This window comes from Notamacropus eugenii, chromosome 1, assembly GCF_028372415.1.
Source record: "Notamacropus eugenii isolate mMacEug1 chromosome 1, mMacEug1.pri_v2, whole genome shotgun sequence".
Taxonomy (NCBI): Eukaryota; Metazoa; Chordata; class Mammalia; order Diprotodontia; family Macropodidae; genus Notamacropus; species Notamacropus eugenii.
This window is the reverse complement of record NC_092872.1, coordinates 193519346-193539866: the sequence shown is the minus strand read 5'-3', so window position 1 is coordinate 193539866 and position 20521 is coordinate 193519346. Positions and strand designations below refer to the sequence as shown.

The following is a 20521-nucleotide window of genomic DNA, read 5'->3' as shown; positions in this document are numbered from 1 at the left end:
ACCCTCAACACCTTACATCTAGACTACTGCAAAAGCCTGCTGGGTGGTCTTCTGCCATTAAGTCGTTCCCCTACTCTAGCCCATCTTCTACTCACCTATGAAACTGATGTTCTCATATTGCAAGTCTGACTCGGTCATCCTGCTATTCGACTAACTATAATGGATCCCATCACTTCCAGGATCAAATATAAAATCCTATTTGGTATTCATTACTCTTCGCAACCTAGCCCCCTCCTACCTTTCCTGTCCTACTTTTTCTACAACTTATTCCTCCATGTATTTCCATGTATTCTGCAATCTGGTAATACTGACTTCCTTGTTGTAATATCCATTCCATCTCCCAACTCTGCATTTTCACTGCTGCTCTTCACACCTGGAATTCTCTCCCTCCCTTATCTCTGCTTCCTGGCTTCTTCTCTTATCTGGCTTCCTTCAAGTTCTAGCCAAAATCCCACCTTCTACTAGAATCCTTTCTTGAATTCCCTTAATGCTGGTGTCTTACCTCGCTTCACTATCTTCAATTTATCCTTCATCTATTTTGTTTGTACACTGTTATTTGCATTTTTCCCCTCTATAAAACCGTAAACTCCTTAAGGTGGAGACTGTTTTTTATGTTTCTTTGCATCTCCAGCACTTAGCATAGTGCGTGGCTGGCTTCAATGAGAAAGAAAGAGGTTTTCCCTCCTCAGTCTTTTTTCAGATTGGTCGCTGAAGGAATGAGGATGTGGAAAGAGTTTCTTTCTTTCTCTTTTTGGGAGATAAAGAGGGAAGATGTAAGGAACAGAAGGAAGGTTTTCCTTCCTCACTTCTCCCTAACTGTTGGAGTCTACAGTGGCTTCCTCTATGAGGGAAGGGAGAATTAAGTAGGGTAGGGAAGAGGGAGAAGTGGTAGCTGGGGATTGGCAGCATTTTCTCATTCTTTCTCCCTGCTTCTCCCTCCCAATCTTTTCTCCCTCAAACAGCACTGAGTTAAAGAAACTTATCTGGTGGGGCTAGGGGAAAGAGTGATTCAGAATGGCTAGGGAGTCAAGTTCACACAGGAAGGAAGAAAGGGATGGAAATCATCTAGCAGCATACAAATACAAAGGGGCACAGTTAAGTCAAATTTATAAACACAAAGAGAGAGAAAAGAAATTTCATACTGTTCTTGTTTCAGTCTGTACCTCCTTAACGAATTCATTATAAAAAATCCAATGAAAAAATTAGTTGCTTTACTTACCTGCCTATGAGCATCTCTGAGGTAGGTGTCATAACCTGTGCCCTCTACCTGGTAGGATGATTTTGCTTCATCAGGTACTAGACAGAGAAAACTTAAACAAACAAAAAAGTAAGACATTCTAAGTACTACTGTGTCTATATTTAACAGTATTTTTTAAAAGCAACTGCCTTTGCCTAGTGATGCCTTTTGAGAAGAAATAAGTCACTTCAAGAGCAGACTTCTTCGAAAAATTATAGATGATAGTATATTACTTGCCTAACTTTATCGCAAATATATTACTAGCAAAATATATTTTCTGTAATTTCAAAAGTCACATTTAAAGGAATTTTTATCAAACAACTTGGGTCTGTTTTTTGTTTTATCCTAATGCTCATGAACAAGCAGATATAATATCTGTTCATCAGTGGAAACAGATTTTCAGTGCCCAAGTAAATTTAAGACATTGTTGATCTTAAGTAACAAGCAAATCTATAAAGACATCAACCCTATCCTAGTAGGAGATCTCAAATTAGTATTTGAGCAAAGTGAGAAGAGAAAGGCTTTTGGTCATGGGGAAGCAGAGGGAGATAAATGTCTATATTTTTTGTTGGCCTCATTCAGTAAAATCTAAACAGAAATAAGAAAATGGATAGAAACGTGTTTGGTCAAGAAAATTTATCTGAATCAAAAGACAATGTGGTATTGTTTAATGTTTCCCAATTATCATACTATTTAAATTTAATTATTTATTTTAATTATTTAATTTTTAAAATCTATAAGAACAATCAATATTTTGATCCTGCTAAAAAACCACATATATTTATTTGCATGTTTAGATGCCAATTAAATATGTTTTCTCTTGGGCTTAACTACTGCCTTCAGCTTTAATCTTCAAGAATGGCAAATAGTTATCAGTTTCCTTATACTGTATTAAATAAGAAAAGCTGTGAAAGTGAAGGTTTCCACCAACTCCACAATGTTTCTGGAAAAATTCAAATAAACAGCTATGTAAATAACATTCACATCAATTACACATAAAAATTAAAGTGAAGACATATACATCTATTTAAACAGAAACTTACCTATTTACAATTTTATGGACTTCAGTTTTTCCATCATTTTTAGGGTGTTCTGGAGTAGTAGGTGGTGAAGAACTAAGCCACTCTTGATTTGACAAAGTGTTTTCTGGTGAAAGATCAGTAAATAATGGATCTTCTTCCAAATCCCTAAGTTAAATTTTAGAAATAAGGAAAATACTTTGTTAAAACCTTTCTAAAATGGGACATGAAACTTAAGAATGCAGAGATGATGCTGGAGAACAAAGACTTGGATCTCTTAATAAAGACTTCCTAAGTGAGAACTATAGATTCTTAACCAGATGAAGTGTATCTAACAAAAAATGGTAAAATATATTTGTTTAATGACTTACAGATACACGAGTTGATTTTAGACAGGAAAATAGAGAGGAAGGAGGAAAAAAACAAAACAAAAAACTGAACATATCCATATATACACTAAGTTAAATATCACATGGAATAGGTAATATAAAAGGAAAAAAAAAATAAAGCTAATGGCTCAGTAATTAATTCGCAGAAGATCACATCCAAAAAAGAAAGCCAATAATATAATATTTGAGGCCTCAAAGAGCAAAGAGTGGGTGATAAATGAATTATAGATTTTAAGTTGAGAATAGGATGTGATTATAAGATAGCAAAAGACAGTTAAATTTTATCTAAAAGGAAAAGACAGAAAGGGGAATGGAGTACCACTGTATACCAAGAAGATTTATGCATGGGAGGAGAATCACAAACCAGATCGGGGAGGCATAGAAGAGAACATTTCGGTTAGGACTAATAAAAGTATAAAGTAATACTATGGTAAGCATGCAGCTGCCAGAAAGAAATGGACAAAAACTTTCAGAAACAGATCACAGATCTCCCACATAGTCAACGAAAGGGTAATGATGAGAGAAATCAGGTATTTGGACATCTGCTAGAGCATTCTCTAATGATAAATGCAGTTACAGGACTAAAATTCTAGAGTAGAAGTTGGCTTACAAAAAAAAGTTGATCTGAAGAACAAAATTTCCTTAATAAACACAAATGTTTCAAATAAGGAAGAAAAAAGACTGATGATGATGCAATGGCCAACAATGATTTTAGAAACATACAAACAGAAAGAAGATGAAAGAAAAACTAAGTGGTACAGCCTATAAAAGTGTCAGGAATACTACAAGAGTGAGATGAGGCTAGAAATGAATTGCTAATATCAAAAATGTGTGTGATTGTTTTTGTTTGTTTTACAAACTATGTTGAGGCAAGAAAAAAATTAGAGGGATAGATAGTACTGATGCCAGCAGAGAAAAGAATAACAGAATGGGATGATGGAAAAAAGGTAGAACTACTTAAACTCCTACTCTGCTACTGACTTCTCTTATAAAGAAACATCTTCAGCTGGAGAGACAAGTGAGACCCAAGATAAGTGAGCATATGGTAAGATAAAACAAAGGTCAATGAATTAAAATCACAAGGCCTTGGCAATCTACATCCTGGGGCAATAAAAAATTCTTACAAATGCAAGTGCTGAATGCCTGTCACACATTTTTGAAAAACAAAACAACAAACTATGGAGAATGGTAGTGGTGCTTCCAGGTAAGAATGGCAAATGCAGTTCCAATTTCCAAAAAAATGGAAATGTAGACTTCTTAAACTACAGGTTGATGAACCTGACTTTATTTCCTAACAAAATTCTAGAATGAATTGTTAAAAGCATGATTTCTAAGCATTTAGAAAGGGATGATTTGATTATTGAGTCAACATAAGTTCATCAAGAGCAAGTCATGCCAAACCAATATTATTATTTTTTTGGACAGGGTTACTAGAATGGCAGACCAGGGGAAGATGATAAATACAGTAGTATATCTGGATGTTGACAAGGTATCTGACAAAGTGTCTAATAAAATGTTTGTAGAAAAGATAATGAATGTGGGCTAGATGACTGTAAAGTTAGATAGATTCAGAACTAGTTGAATGACTAATACCAAAGAACAATGACAGTCTGGACTGAAATTTCTAGTTAAGTGATCTGGCCATCTGCCTTTGACTTGGTCTATTGTGTTCACTATTCCTATCATTTACTTGCTGAATGCATAAACATCATGCTTAGATGGCACAGCATCATGAAGTTAGATGTAAAGTCAGAACAATTTGGTATGTGAAAGGGGATAAGAACTTTTGTTTACTTAAAAAAAAAAACCACCCTAAAATCCATATTTAAATACATATAATTTTCAGATGGGAGATGAGAAGTTTGCCCCAAAAGGGAAGAAAATAAACTTTCATATAATGATAAGGCCTAAAACACCTTGTAAAGGATGTACAGAGACTCTTCTTTCATAGGTGAAGAGTTTGGTGGCTTGAAGGGACAGAAACTTTTATTTACTAAAAACTTGTGTAATGGATATGGAAGGCAAGTTCAAACTCAGAGACTGTTGGTTAAGAAGACTAGATTGTGGCCTGAGGAATGGCTGGAGCTGCAGAGTATTATGGTCCTAGAGCTTATATATATGTTACTGTTTTAGGTTTAAAAAGTTAAAACAAACCAAAATGACAAATCAAATGGCTATTTGGAGATTATGAAGATATGAAGGAGATTATCCTTCAGATAAAGAAGGATGATTTAGTAATTAACAGCAAATGGGAGTTTGAGAGTTTTTACCCAGAAAAACAAGTTCCACACCTGAGGTCTAAGCCCCAGAAGGAAGTGACCACATAAGAGGAGGAGGTGAAGAAAGGACAAGAAAGGGAGGAGAAAGCAAGATATGGTAAGGTCAGCTCTGAGCTGCACAGAGAAACCAGCAACAGAAGAGGGGGTCAGCTGCTTATTTCTAATCCGTTAGAGAAAGGCTAATTCCATTAGAAGAACACTATTGTTCATTAGAGGACTGCACAGTGTGAACCCTCTCTATTGCCTTCTTTGTTCTGAAAGGGAAAAGCAGGTAAGGGAAATAAAGGCTTTGATGCATTGCCCAGAGAACCAGCAGGATAACCTCTGCAGCCATCAGGTTGCAGGGAATTAGTAGCCAATAAAATAGACTAATACTTCTTAAACACTTTTTTAAACGTGACTATGAGTTAAAAGAGCTTGTGAACACTTCGTCAGTTGAGAATAAAAGAATTAAATTAAGCCAAAGGGGGAGCAGTTATAAACAGGAAATTGAGTAGAAAAATGGTTTCCCATGATATAGATGTTCCTGAATGGATCAATGATGTCATGGCATGTAAAGTCAGAGTTGTGAATAACACTAAGCACATAGTTTTGCTCATTCATGTCAAGTTTCTGTATGTTGATGGAAGACTGTGAACCACTTTCATGCAATAGGTTGCTATTCCTGTATTTGCTTACGATGGGTCCTTAAAATGTTATAGTTATTGTTGCTTTTACCATATTGTTAAATAAATGGCTATTTATAAAATCTATTATTATCATCATGATTTTGGGTAACTAGATTTATTTTAGTGGAAGCAAATTGGTGGAGGCTCTCTACAGTTGTGGTAGAGGGAGTGTATCCTCCCATAACAGGGCTACCCCTCACAACCAAAAACAGTTTAAACACAGTCACATCGTGGTGGCCCTTCTCTGGGAATTCAGACCTACTGGTGTAAGGGGGAAGGAAGTGAAGGTGATCTAGCCAGGGCAAGGAGAGAGTGAGTGGTCCACACTCCATGAAAGGGATTATAACGTGGAGGCCCCTGTCAGAGATGCCCCATGCATGGCTTATATAGGTCTAAAAGAAATGTTAGAGGGCATCTAATCTAATACTCTGATTTTACAGGTAAAGAAACTGAAGCCCAGAGACCTGGAGTAAGTGGCAGCAGAGCCTGGATTCAACTTCAAGTCCTATGACTATAAATTTATTGCTCTTTCTAATCTACCAAGCTGCTTCCTAGAAGAGATCTAAAGTCACTAAATAAGAAAATTGGGATCCAAATATATCTTGATGGGGATAGGACTAAGGGAAAAATCTAATAAGATATGGTTCAACAGGAATAAATGTAAGCCTACACTTGGGTTAAAAAGAACAATGACCTAAGTACAAGATGGGGGAGAAATGTCCGTACAACAATTCAAGTGAAAAATACATGAAGATTTTAGTGGATTGTAAACAATATGATTCTACATTGTGTCACAGAAGCCAAAAAAAAAAAAAAACTACTTTGATCTTAGGCTGTTTAAACAGAAATAGAATGTAGAGCACAAGGGACATTATAGTCCCAATGTATCCCTGTATCCTGGTAGATGACATCTGGAGTATTTTGTTCATAATCAAGTACCACATTAAGGAAAAAAAATATGGCTATCTTTTGTTCTACACCACCTTTAAAAATAAGTTTCCCACCCTCCTCCTGCCCCCGTTCGCTACCCAGGGAGGCAAATTAGTGTTACCATTTGTTTTATATCAACTTCTTTTAAAAATTATCTCTCCCCTCCCTTTCACTACCCAGGAAGCCATCAGGGTAGGGGGAGGGAAACAATTTAGCAAAATCAGACAACTTTAACAAAGTCTTAAAATACATGTAATAATCCATATCCACCTCTACAAAAAAGGGAGGGAAGCTTTTCGTTGTTTTTTTCCATTTCAACTTCAAGGTCAAGCTTGATGATTACAATTTTGGGAAACCACATTTCAAGGAAGACAATGACAAGCTTGAGCCTGTCAAAAAACTGCTCAGCTCCCATATACCTAGCATTTCAGTAAAACTTACACCAGACTGAATCATTTCATCTAACCTTTGACCTGTGTAAAATTAGCTAGTCTTAAGTAAAGCTCATTTCAGTACAGTATCCCTGCACAACTAGAGATACATGTAGCCAGCAAAGCTCTGTAGAATGAGTAGAGGGCTCCCTTAAGAAAAACCCATGATGGTTTAAAAAAAAAAAAAAGCTATGGTGAAGGCAGAGGGGAGGGAAAAAAGAAATCTTAGAAGCCCCCTGGAAATGTAACAGGAAGTAATTAGCAGTGAGCCAACACAGTGCTCAGACTGGGAAAGACCAGGCTCAGGAGCTGTGTGACCTCTAATACCTTGCCCTGAGAGACTAGAAAGGGGGTGGAACTTGGTAGTTTTCACAATTTAGGTATGTGGAAGGAATATACAAACATGGAATAAGGGGTGGGGAGAGTGGGCATCAGATGAATTTCACTCTTAACTGAAATGGACAAAGGAAAGTGGAACAACACGCACACAGTACAGTGTAAAAAAAGGCCTCCAAATTAATAAGGAAACAAGCAGGATTAGGAAGGTGTCAGGGCTCAAACACAATAATATCAAGGAGAAAACAGTCACCAGGAAAACAACCTTCATGATCTTGAAAGAGGGCAGGAGGGACTAGCTTAGCTTGTCTCTTAGTCAATTAAGGAATGGCTGAACAAACTGTAACATATAATTGTATTGAATTGATACACTGAAGTTAAGAGAACCAGGGAAATAATTTATACAAGGACAATACTGTAAAGAAAAATAACTCTGAAAGGTCTTAATAACTCTCATCAAAGCAATGATCAGCTGTCTTTTGAGATATATTACTTAATTCCTGAAAAGAGTGGACTGCCATAAGGTCCAGACATATTTGGATATAGCCAGTATGTGGATCTGTTTACCTAACTCTTGTTTTATTTCTAATGATGTTACATTTCCCCCCTTTTTAAGCTAATGGTAGAGGGAAACAGAGGTCAGGAGAAGGGGAGCAATAGTAAAACTCTTTCAAAAAAAAAAAAAGCCTAAATAATACTTTTAAACACACAGAAAAGAATAAAAGGAAGCTCAGAATGAAGCACAGACACGGGGCAATTTTGAAAGTAACATGTAGAATCTACATACTTTTTTAAAAGCCAGAATTCTTCTGTGTGGATGGAAAGGTCCCTTTTTTGTATTTAAGTTCATAATTTAAAATATTAAATTAAAAAAATAAAGCATAGTACTCAGGGGAGTACTTCCCCGAAGCAGGGAAGAGGGAATTGGAAACTCTGCCATAAACATGATTGAAGAAATTGAAGTATTTAGCTTGAAAAGATTGAAGGGTGCCATGACAGCTGCCATTGTGCACATGAAGGGCTATCCTGTACAAGTAAGGCTAAATTTGTTTCATCTGGACCCAAAGGATTTAATAGAAGAAATGGATAGAAGTAGCAGAGGGTCAAGGTTGGCTAGGTGGCACTGTGCACAAAGTGCTTGGCCAAGAGTCCAGAATGTTCATCTTTCTAAATTCCAATCTGGCCTCAGACACCTCCTAGTCATGTGACCCTGGGCAAGTCACTTCACCCTGTTTGCCTCAGTTTCCTCATCTGTAAAATGAGCTGGAGAAGGAAATGGCAAACCTCTCCAGTCTTTGCCAAGAAAACCTCAAATTGGGTCAACTGAATAACAAGAAAGCAGAGGATCAGATTTCAACTCAATGTAAGCAAAATTCCTTAATGATTAAAGATGTTCAGAAGAAGAATGGCCTGCTTCAGAAACAAGTGGAGGCTAGATGATAAAATCATCAGCTATCTTGTAGGCCAGCATGATTTAGGCAACTCTATCAATTAAAAGTTGTATAATACCTCTGAAGTTCTATTCCTGCCATTTAGATAGTATATCATTAAGCTGACTAAAAAAATAAGGAATACTGTATTAATATTCCTTAACTATTGACAAGCTAGCTTTTGTTAATCCAAATCAATTTTGTCTTAAGCTTAAAGCAGACAAAACAGTTTTTTGTGTGTGTGATTAAAAGATCTATATGTCAATATGTCTAGAATCTGTGATTTCATTAATTGGGTACTTCTTCCCCTGATACTGATCACAAGCCATCTATAACAAGAGTCCTAGAGACTCTTCTGAGGCTCAGAAGACTGAATTGGCTTTTTCATGATCACGTAGTTAGTTAAGTGGCAGAAGTGGAGTTTGAATCAATGTCTTCCTGATTTTCCATCTGGCAATATAGTAGTACTGTACTATATGCTGTCATGGCAACTAAACTTTATTCAAATAAATTTATAAACTGCTAGAATGTTTGGGATTTGGATTTTTCATCTCCTAAATAAAAATGAGACATGAGGAAAGAGAAAGCAAAAAGTGAAATAGATTATCAGAGAAGAACAGGATTGTTTAGTTTACACAGTACTTACAGAGAATATATACCTATCTTCATATTTTTAAGGGCTTCATTATATGAAGAAAATATCATTTATTATTTTTTATGAATAGGGAAGAATTACAACCAATTATCACTTTTTTGCGGGAAGAGAAGAGCAGTGAAAAGGAAGATTTCAGCTTAAAGATTTTTCAAGAATTGTAGCTGTCCCTAAAATATAACTGGTTTCCTTGTCAAATAGTGATTTCCTGTCATTGGAGCTATTCAAGCAGAAGTTGAATTTAATGATACTGTAGGGACACTATTAGAAAGCATTCATGCATTAGGTATGAAGTTGGACCAGGTTATTGCTCAGATCCTCTCAATTCTAAGATTCTGTATTTAAGAAACTGTCTACTTATGATGCTCAGTTGACACGTTAAAAACTTACACTGCTCCTGCTATTAATCCATTCTCCACCACATCTTTATCTTCTGGGCATAAAGGTTTATATTCTGTGTAGTTTCTTTCTTCAAGATTTCTCAGAACCAAGTTATAAAGAATGTGCTCATTGGGTTTTTGTAATAGATGTTCAAACATCCTTAAAGTCATAATGCTAATCTGTAATCAAAAGTATAAGAATGAATTTTAAAATATCTTTTAAAATTATTACTCTTGCCTTTGTGCATAGTTTGTTTCCAAATTTTAGCAAGTAAATACATGGAAAAATGTATGTAATATATAAATACCTCTATATATGTGTATATATATGTGTATATATATATATATATATATATATATATACACACACACAATAAGTAGATATCAGTATCTTAAGCTTTCTAATGTTAAATTCAAAATTATTCTTTTTTTCTCACCTCATCAGATATATGATCACAGTGCTCAATTAATCTATGCCGAAGTGGATGTCTGTTAATTTCTGCTAGAGTTTCTGGTTCCCTCTGCTCTCCAAGAATAAAAGAAACCATTTCTTGAAGTAAAACATCAGAGGTTACTTGCCGAACAATGCGATGGAGCAAAGCAGTAGATGTCAGAATACCCATCTCTGAACTGGACAAAGTAAACAAATACTTAGTGCTGGCGGAAAAGACTACCTTGACATAAAAACGCTGATTTTATTATTATTAATTTTCAATGGAAAGAGGCTACTCACGTTTGCATTAACTGTGGTTCCATAACACCAATGAAAAACCTTTCCCGAACAGCTCTAGCCAGAGCAACAGCAGCAGTCTAAAATACAATAAGAGCAACATTTTATAAATTGAAATAAAATACTATATTTTAAATGATATTTAGGAAATTTAAAAGCTAATTTCCTAATTTAATTATGTGGGGAAAATAACCTTCCTCCTTAAAGTATATAAATTGATCACATGGACCCAAATAGAGAAGCATCTGATTGCAAAGCAAATAGAGTGCTGGATTTGGGGTCATGAAGACATAGGTTCAAATAATGCTTCTTCAGACACTTAGTTGTATGACTACAAAGAATTTAAATTTAGACTAAGACTATAAATAATGGATATTGTTTGTCCTTCGTTCTCAAAGAGGACCATGACATCAGGAAGGTTATTCTATGACTTGCAAGTGAATTGGATTTAAGTAAGAGAGAGTCACAAGCCTCGCCCTCATCTGGAGCCATCTGGGTCCAGGCGCAAGATATAGATCAGGATGACTGGAAATGATGGATCACAACTGCACGGGCAGGAGAGAGTTTCTGTACCAACAAAATCACTCACAGCTGGTCAGTCCTCTTCCAAAAGACTATATCAGCCCTGGAACTCACATCTTCACTATCCTCTGTCACATTAGAGGATGGAGAGCTGTAAGCAAGCTCCTCCCAGAACCTTCATTTAAGGTGGGCATCTAGGTCAGTCATCTTTTTATTTCCCACCCAGCTACACTGCTCTGGACTTCTCCATCATGTCTCATCAGGTCCCTCTCCTTTGGTTTTAACTTCTTTTGTGTGGAACCTTCCTTCCTCCAGTGGATTATAAGCTCCTTGAAGGCAAAGGCTGTCTTTTTCACTTTCTTTGTATCCCCAGTGCTTAGGACAGTGTCTGAAACATAACAAGTGCTTAACAAATGTTTACTCACTGACTAACAAGGTTCCCTGAGGTACTGACACAATGCACTCAAATTATTCCTTATTCCCTATCCACATATGTGTCAAGGCAAATGTTCAGAAGTATGAGGAAAAAGGCTTAAATGGTATCTAGGTAGCCTGTCAAGAGTTTACAAACTAATCTGATTGCTGGTAAGTTCATTTATCTTATATCTGCTTCAGAAAACTAGTGAATAGTATAGTGTGCTGGACTTGGAGTCAGATGATTAGAATTTGAATTACATCTCAAGACATTCTTATGTGACCCTGGGCAAGTGTCACTGAACCCCTCTGAGCTTCTGTTTCCTCCCCTGCAAATAGGATTAATAACAGCACCTTCTTCACATGGCTGTTAGACTGGTCAAATTAAAGAAAATGCATGTAAAGTATCTGGAAGACCTGGAAGCATCATATGCTATCCATTAAGATTATCATAAATCATGACAGTTAAAGCATTCTAGGCAAATGGCAGAGAAGTAACTTGAAGTCAATCTGCTAAGAAGTGAAACTTAGTTTCCATTTCAGGGGTGGGAGGAGCTCCTAGAATAATCTACTGATCACAACAGGAATAAATACAACAGTTCCTTCTTATAGTACAGTAAGTTTCTCAAAGAAATAAATTATTTTCATTATGCTTTGTAATATTTCCGAAAATTTTTAGAAGCAAATGCTATGCCCATTCTACACACTAAAAAATGAGGTCACACTAACTTATTCAAGGTCATAAAAACAATTTACAACTTGAACCTCAGCCGGTTTACATATTCCTAGGAAAAATTATTTGTTTTTTAAACTAGACTATGCAAACCTTATTAATATCCTTAAAATCTATCTTTGGTATCATGCAAGAAGTTCAAACTTCAAATAGCAAATACAAATTTATATTTTTTGAATGATTTTTTGAATGAGTCAAAAGATATTTCAAACCTTTTGTGCTTCTTTAATTAGCTGATCACAGTAATCAAACCATGAGAGAAAGGAAATTAAGGCTCGTTTTCCTGGAAAAGCTGATGCATCTTCTTTGTGACTATATGAATCCAAGCTGTAACGTACAGAAAAGTACTTAGTACAAGATATCAAAAAAATTTTTATTATAGCTTTCAGGATGCTCACATTTCATTCTGTCACCTGGGTTCATTTCTTGTTCATATGACAATGAGGAAGGTAAGAATAATTTTCAAAAATACAGAGTGTTTACACAAAGTAGTGAAAGGGAATCAAAGAAGGATTAGAAAAACAAATAATTTCAATTGTCTTTTTCAGTGCACAGAAATGGAAACACTGAAGAAAAAAATGGAGTTTAAGGAGAAAAGAAAATATCCCTGCCTATTCTGACCTTCCTCATAATCTCTGGAAACTAACAATAGAAAGCTAGGTTTCCTAGTTGCTGGTATGGAAGAGACGTGAAGGAAGGTAAGACAATCTGCAAATAAATGATAAACAGGTAGGTAAGTATTCTTTCCCTTTTCTGCTGTGCAGAGTGATAACAGGACTGTCAGTTATTGGACTGCTAAATAAAAGGTCCCCTTTCAAATATCAGACTGAAACAGTACCACAATTCTGGTTTTAAAAATGTGAGGGAAGGGCAAAATTTAAAGGTAGATATCCCAAGCATGCAGGCAACCAAATTTATGAAAGGTTTACCTCCAGAATTGATTCCTGAGTAAGGGAACTAGAACTATCTATTTATAAAGACTACCTTCTTAAACAAAGACAAAAGAAAAGTGGTTTAAATATATTACTGCTTGTACTCTCCAATACCCATTCCATTACAATAATTCATTCAAAATTAGGTACTTCTACAAACCTGAAACAGAGCAGTGAAATGTAAACATCTCTAGAAGAGAAATGACACACGATTTTCAAAAGTAAAGGTCACTATAAAACAGACATTATGGAAGAATTTACATTTTTTTTTTCTTTATGGAGAAATAGAATGAAGTTTCTTACCCCCAGTTAATTGCTTCCACTGTTTCAATATCTAAGGGATCCACTGACTGAGGTAAGGCCTTATAGAGGGAAGCAAGTCTGTCTGTCAGTAGTTCACATAAACAAGTGCTCTGAGTAAGGCATTTGGCAGCTGCAGGTTCTGGCAAACTTACTAACAACATCAGACCCTCACATGCCTTCACAGCTATTCGACCATCCTATAAAAAAATACAACAGCAGCCTTTCAAATCATAATTCTGATGTCCAATAAGTAGTTTAGGGGAAAAAGAAGCTTTAAAAACATATTAATACATTTTCTTCTAAACTAAGAACAGATTTTTAAGATCCTAAAAGTTTTATTTCAAAATTTTGTTACCACAATCATGCAAAAGAAAAATGACAAGATTTGTAAATAACAAAAGAACTTACTGGGCTTCTTGTAAGATTTAGCAAAGAATTTACTAAATTGTAATCCTGATGTGGACGAGCAGCAGAAGCCTCAGGAAGTGAAGTAACACTTAATTGATCCAATCTTGTGGACAGATCATCTGGCTGATGAGGAAGATCATCTTCTACCTCCGTTGGCACCATTCCAATACTACCAGAGGGGTTCTCAGGCAGACAGGCCTGTCTTGTATCTGTGGTTAAGGAATCCTGTCCTTTTAATGTATCCTCTGGAATTACTTCTGATTCTCCTCTGGAAGCCAATGATTTTAACTTGTTCTGAAAAGAATCACAACATTCTCAAAATCACACCAATAGCCCTAAAAACTATGGTGCCTGGGGAAAAAAAAGTAGATGTTTTATAAAATCAGTATTTTATAAGTGCAGGTCTTACAGCAATCAACAAGGTATTATCTCCAAAAAAAAAAACAAAAAAACACCAAAACACTGCAGCTTAACATAATACTATGTATCAAATTTAAAATATGTTTTTAACTGTTTTACAATAGTCTTAATACTAACTGTAAAATCTTTTCAGCACAGACAAGTGACCACGAATTTGGCTATTATTTGCTTTAACTTTCTTTATTGATACTGTATGTTAGGTATAACAGAAAAAAAATAACATGATATAAAGTTCATAAAGTCATGTCACCATGAAGACAATATCAATGATTTCAATAAGGCCATGAGAATAACAAGCTTACAAATAAAAATATGAAATGTAAAATTTTAAATAACAAAATATTGCAGCACTCAAGATTTTTTCATAAATCTAGGTTCTTTTACATGTAAATATTTCAACATATATTCTTGGCATTTATGCTTCTTAACAAGAATGAGAAACACTTTGAAGGCATTTTAATTACTAACGTCAAAGATAAGATTCCAAACTTTCTGCTATGATAATTTGTTTTCCTGAAACACAAAAAGAATCGTAAAGGAAAAGACCAATTTTAAAAGAAAAGTTTTCAGTTGGGGCACAGAAACAGATGAGCAAAAACTATATCACAGACACAAATTAGAATCCATCAAAACCTATCTTCAAATGATTAGCAAGTGAATTCCAGATTTTCCTTTCACCAAACTAAAATCACAGTACGAATAAACTTCTTATTACTGTTAGAAATAGGATTTATCATTAATTATCTTGAGAAATCAAGCTGAGAACACATGATGTAGAGAAGAACAACTGCCAAGGAAAATAACAGACTATAAAACAAGTATTTATTAAACAGCTAGATGTGCCAGGTGATTCAGCCAAAAGCACAAAGATTGAAATAATAACCTTTTGCAATGATTAAAATAAAGGGAAAAAGGAAACAACCTATTTGTACAAAAATATTTATAGCAGTTCTTTTTGTCGTGGAAAAGAATTGGATATTGAAGGGATGCCCATAAAATGGGGAATGGCTGACCAAATTGTGGTATATGATTGGGATGGAACCTACTGTGCTATAAGATATGATGAACAGCATGCTTTCAGAAAAACCTAGGAAGACATAAGAAAATTCATGCAAAGTTGGGTGAGCATAACCATGAGAACATTGTACACAATAAGCGCAATATTGAAAGAATGCTCCACTGTGAAAGACTTAGTTACTCTGACCAAGACAATTCCATAAGGATCCATGATGAAAAATGCTATCCACTTCCAAAGACAGAATTAATAAAGTGCAGACTGAAGCATACTTTTTAAAACTTTTATTTTTGTTGTACTTTCTTTTGTAACAAGGCTAATATGGAAACATGATTTGCATGACTGCACATGTATCATTGATAAAAAAAATTGCTTGCCTTCTCAAAGAATGAGAAGAAGAACAAGGGAAGGACAGAATATGGAACCCAAAAAATTTCTGAATGACTGTTAAACTTTTAAAATATGTAATATGTCAACATTTAGTGAATAAATAAGAACATTTTTAATAAAAAAGAATAACTGAACTATATGAATGCCATAATTAAAAAAGGGGGGACCCAGACTTCATATTTCAAGAAATCTTAAAATCAAACTGCTTACATTTCTCAGGACCAGTGAGCAAAGTGTAAATAAAAAGAATTCACTGGTCAGCTTATGAAAGAAGCTCCCAAATGAAAACTCCCAGAAACATCAGTCAAAATTCAGAATTTTCAAGTCCAAGAAAAAACACTGCAAGCAGGCAGAAAGAAGTAATTCAAGTAACAATAAGCCATAGTTAGGATTATACATGATTTAACAGCTACCACTACAAAGGCATTGAGAACCTGGAATACAGTAGTCCAGACGGCAAAAGATATAGGCTTACAACCAAGAATAACACTCAGAAAAACTGAGTATAATAATATATAGGTGATAAATAAAATTAAAATGGATCTTTAATGAAACAGAAGACTTCTAAGGAATCCTGATGAAAAGATCAGAGCTGTGGAGAAACTCTGAAGTTCAAACAAAGGAGTAAAGAGAAACTTAAAAGGTAAACGAATGAATAAGGATAAGGGGCTAAATAAGGGCATAAACTGTTCATATAGTAAAAAGGGGAAATGATACATATATCCCTGCTGATCCCTAGCATCATCAGGGATCATAAAGGGAGTCTGAGTGGACATAGCCTGGGACTGGTTCTGTTATGTCTTGATGAAGGGAGAATTAAGTGGGAAAGCAGAATATACTAGGCATAGGTAGAGATGAAGGGAAAGGAAAGAAATTGTCTTACATAGTCAGGATACACAAGTAGGAGTCTATACAAACAAGAAGGGGGTATGTGTAGAGGGAACAGTTGACACTTCAACCTCTCTCTCAAATAAATTGGTCAAAGGAAGGAAGGAACTGAAACAAATTCTAAGGATATGTCAAAATATAGTTCCTTTTTTGTGGTAGCAAAGAATAGGAATCTGAGAGGGTGCCTATAAATTGGGAGACAGATAATTTATGGTATATAAATGTCATGGAATACAGTTGTGTTATAAGAAATAATGGAAAGGAGGTGGAACCAAGATGTCAGAGTAAAGGGAGGGACTCACCCAAGTTCTCCCCCAAGCCCCTTTAAGAATGACTAAAATTCTAGAGCAGCAGAACCCACAAAAAGATGGAATAAAACAATTTCCAGACCAAGACAATTTGGAAAGTTGGCAGGAAAGTCTACTGCACCAGGGTAAGAGATGAATGCCGTCTACCATAGCCCATGCTGGTGTAGACTGGGCCCTAGCAAACCACAGCAAGCCTGGAGCAACTGAATCACTGGCAGAAGTGGCAATTTCCAGACCTCTCAGCCCACAGATGCCAAAGACAACTTGGAAGATCAGTAGGAAAGATCTGTTGCACCCGAGTGAGAGTAAAGCACAGTCCAGTGCAGGTGTTGCCAGCACAGTTGTAGCCACAGCAAACCAGGAGCAGCTCTTGGGAGCCACTGAAATCAGTGGTGGCAGTAGCTGCTTCTGGAGCTCTCAGCTCTCAACAGCAAAGGGGTTGAACAACTGGTCAGAAGGAGATCACAGTGGTCTTTTTGCTAGCACTGAGGCAGGACTCTGTTGCTCTGCCCACATGGAGATTTAGGTCACAGTCATGGAAGGCAGTTCCAGGGTGAGGAGGCGCACTAGCAAAACAGAACTTGCAGTAGCAGTGGAGGGGGGGGACCCTCTTCACCTTACCAGAGCAGAAAAGAGTGCATGTGGTCACTCACAGACTGGAGCACAGGACAGAAGAGTGAGAAACACCTCTCCTTAGATCATACGACCTTGGAGGAACTGAAAACTTACCAGTTCCTAGAATTATCTGTGAAAACAGCTGCATAAAACCCTGAAGCTTGGGACAGTGCATCCTCCACCCTGGAAGTAGAGCCCCACTTTGGCAAAAAGTTAGAAGTCAAGAAATAGGATGGGAAAATGAACGAACAATGGGAGGTAAAAACGCTGACAACTGAAAGTTACTATGGTGACAAGGTAGATCAAAACACATATTCAGAAGACAACAAAATCAAAGCTCCTACATCCCAAGCCTCCAAGAAAAACATGAATTGGTCTCAGGTCAAGAGCTCAAAAAGAATTATGAAAACTAAGTAAGAGAGGAAAGAAAAAATTGGGAAAAGAGAGTGATGCAAGAAAATGGTGAAAAACAAGTCAACAGCTTGGTAAAGGAGACACACAAACACAAAAATAACATCTTAAAAAATAGACTAGGCCAAATGGAAAAGGAGGTCCAAAAGCTCACTAAGGAAAATAATTCCTTAAAAATTAGAATGGAGTAAATGGAAGCTACTGACTTTAAGAGAAATCAAGAAACAATATAATAAAACCAAAGAAATGAAAAAATAGAAGACAATGTGAAACATCTCACTGGATAAACAAATGAACCAGAAAATAGATTCAGGAGAAATAATTTTTAAATTATTGGACTATTTGAAAGCCATGATCAAAAAAAAGGGCCTACACATGATCTTTCAAGAAATTATCAAGGAAAGCTGCCCTGATAATCTAAAACCAGAGGGCAAAATAGAAATGGAAAGGATCCACCTCTTGAAAGAGATCCCAAAATGAAAACTACCAGGAATATTATCCAAATTCCAGAGTTCTCAGGCCAAGGAGAAATTATTGTAAACTGCCAAAAGGAAACAATTCAAGCATCATGAAGCCACAGTTAGGAAAACACAAGGTTTAGCACCTTCTACACCAATGCATCGAAGGGCTATGTTCCAGAGGGCAAAGGAACTAGAATCACAACCAAGAATCACCTACTCAGCAAAACTGAGTATAATCCTTCAGCATTCCATGACAGAGTTTTAAACATTCTTGATGAAAAGATCAGAAACGAATAGAAAATTTGACTTTCAAATGCAAGACTCAAGAGAAGCATAAAAAAGTAAAGAGAAAAGGAAAATCTTAAGGGACTTTAATAAGTTTAAACTGTTTACATTCTTACATGGGAAGATGATATTTGTAACTCATAAGACCTTTCTCATTATTAGGGCAATTAGAAGGAATACAGGTAGACAGAGGGCACAAGTGTGAGTTGAATATAAAAGGATGATAAATTAAGGAGTGAGAAAGGAATGTACTGGGGAAAAGGGGGAAAGGGAAAGGTAGAATGAGGTAACTATCTCATGTAAAACAAACAAGAAAAATCTCGTTTGAAGGGGGAGCTAACTGGGAGTAAGTGAACCTTACTCTCATTAGAATTGGCTCAAAGAGGGAATAATATACATACTCAATTGGGTACAGAAATCTATCTTACTTAGGAAAGTAGGAGGGGAAGGGATAAAAGAAGGGGAGATTGATAAAAGGGAGGGCAGATTAGAGGAGGGGGTAGTCAGAAGCAAAACACTTTTGAGGCGGGAGAGGGTGAAAAGAGAGAGAACAGAATACACGGAGGTGAATAAAAGGAAATATAGTCAGCAATAATAGCTGTGAAAAAAATTTTGAAGCAAGTTTCTCTAATAAAGGCCTCCTTTCTCACACTTATAGAGAACTGAGTTAAGTTTATAAAAATAAGAGCCATTTTCCATTTGATAAATGATAAAAAGGATATATTCAGTTTTCAGATGAAGTAATCAAAGCTATCGATAGTTATATGAAAAAATGCTCTAACTCACTGTTGGGAGAGTCGTGAACTGATCCCACCATTCTGTAGAGCAATCTGGAACTATGCCCAAAGGGTTATAAAACCATGCATACTTTGACCTAGCAATACCACTACAAGGTCTGTATCAAAAGATAAAAAACAAAAAGGAAAAGGACCTATATGAACAAAAATATTTATAGCAGCTCTTTTCCAGGGGTAAAGAATTAGAAGTTGAGAGGATGTCCATCAATTGGGTAATGGCTAAACAATGTGATTATGACGGAATATTATCATACTATAAGAATGGATCCTCTCAGAAAAACCTGGAAAGACTTGCATGGGCTGATGCAAAGAGAAATGTACCATGTACAAAGTAACAGCAATACTGTAAAATGACTGGTTGTGAACCACTTAGCTACTCTCAGCAATACAATGATCCAAGATGACTCTGAAGGATTTATGATGAAAAATGCTATCCATTCCCAGAAAAAGAACTAATGGCATCTGAATACAGATTGAAGCATATTTTTTTTAATTTTTCTTGATTTTTATTTTATTTTATTTTTATTTTATTTTTCTTTATTTTTTTGTTTTCTTGTATATGCTTTCTTTCACAACACTACTATTATGGAAATATTTTGCAGGACTACACATGTATAACCTATATTGAATTGCTTGTCTTCTCAGCGAAGGAGATGGGGAAGGAGAAATTGAGAGATTTTGGAACTCAAAGTTTTAAAAATGAATGTTAAAAACTGTTTTTACTTGTAACTGGGGAAAAATAAAACACTAAATAAAAGTTAAAAAAAAAAGAAATGGAGTTTCAGAGGAACCTCTGAACCTCAGGGAAAACTTGAATGAATTGATGCAAAGTAAAGTGAATAAAATTAGAACAATTTATACAATTACAACAATATGGTAAAAGCAAACAACTCTGAAAAAATTAGGAACTCTTATCAGCACAATAATTAACCACAATTCCAGAGGACTAATTGATGATAAAACATGATACCTCCTGATAGAGAGGTGAAAGACCCAGAGTACAGAATAAGACAAAATTTTTTGGACATGGCCAATACAGAAATTTGTTTTGATTGACTATATAATTTTGTAAGGAGTTTTGTAATTTCGTACTCAATTGGGATGGGGGAAAGGATTAGAATGGGAGAGGGTATTTTTT

The 20521-nt window shown here is 35.7% G+C and overlaps 1 protein-coding gene across 1 annotated transcript in view; it reads right to left on the bottom strand.

Annotated features, from left to right (window-relative positions):
* Positions 1 to 20521, bottom strand: part of FHIP2A (FHF complex subunit HOOK interacting protein 2A) — a 45179-nt gene that overhangs the window by 8523 nt on the left and 16135 nt on the right. The window contains exons 6-13 of the mRNA XM_072623318.1: positions 13794 to 14087; positions 13386 to 13582; positions 12363 to 12477; positions 10485 to 10561; positions 10189 to 10381; positions 9762 to 9931; positions 2281 to 2424; positions 1220 to 1310 (exon numbers count right to left, since the gene is read on the bottom strand). Of these exons, the coding sequence (XP_072479419.1) occupies positions 1220 to 1310; positions 2281 to 2424; positions 9762 to 9931; positions 10189 to 10381; positions 10485 to 10561; positions 12363 to 12477; positions 13386 to 13582; positions 13794 to 14087 (1281 nt within the window). The remainder of the gene's footprint in view (positions 1 to 1219; positions 1311 to 2280; positions 2425 to 9761; positions 9932 to 10188; positions 10382 to 10484; positions 10562 to 12362; positions 12478 to 13385; positions 13583 to 13793; positions 14088 to 20521) is intronic.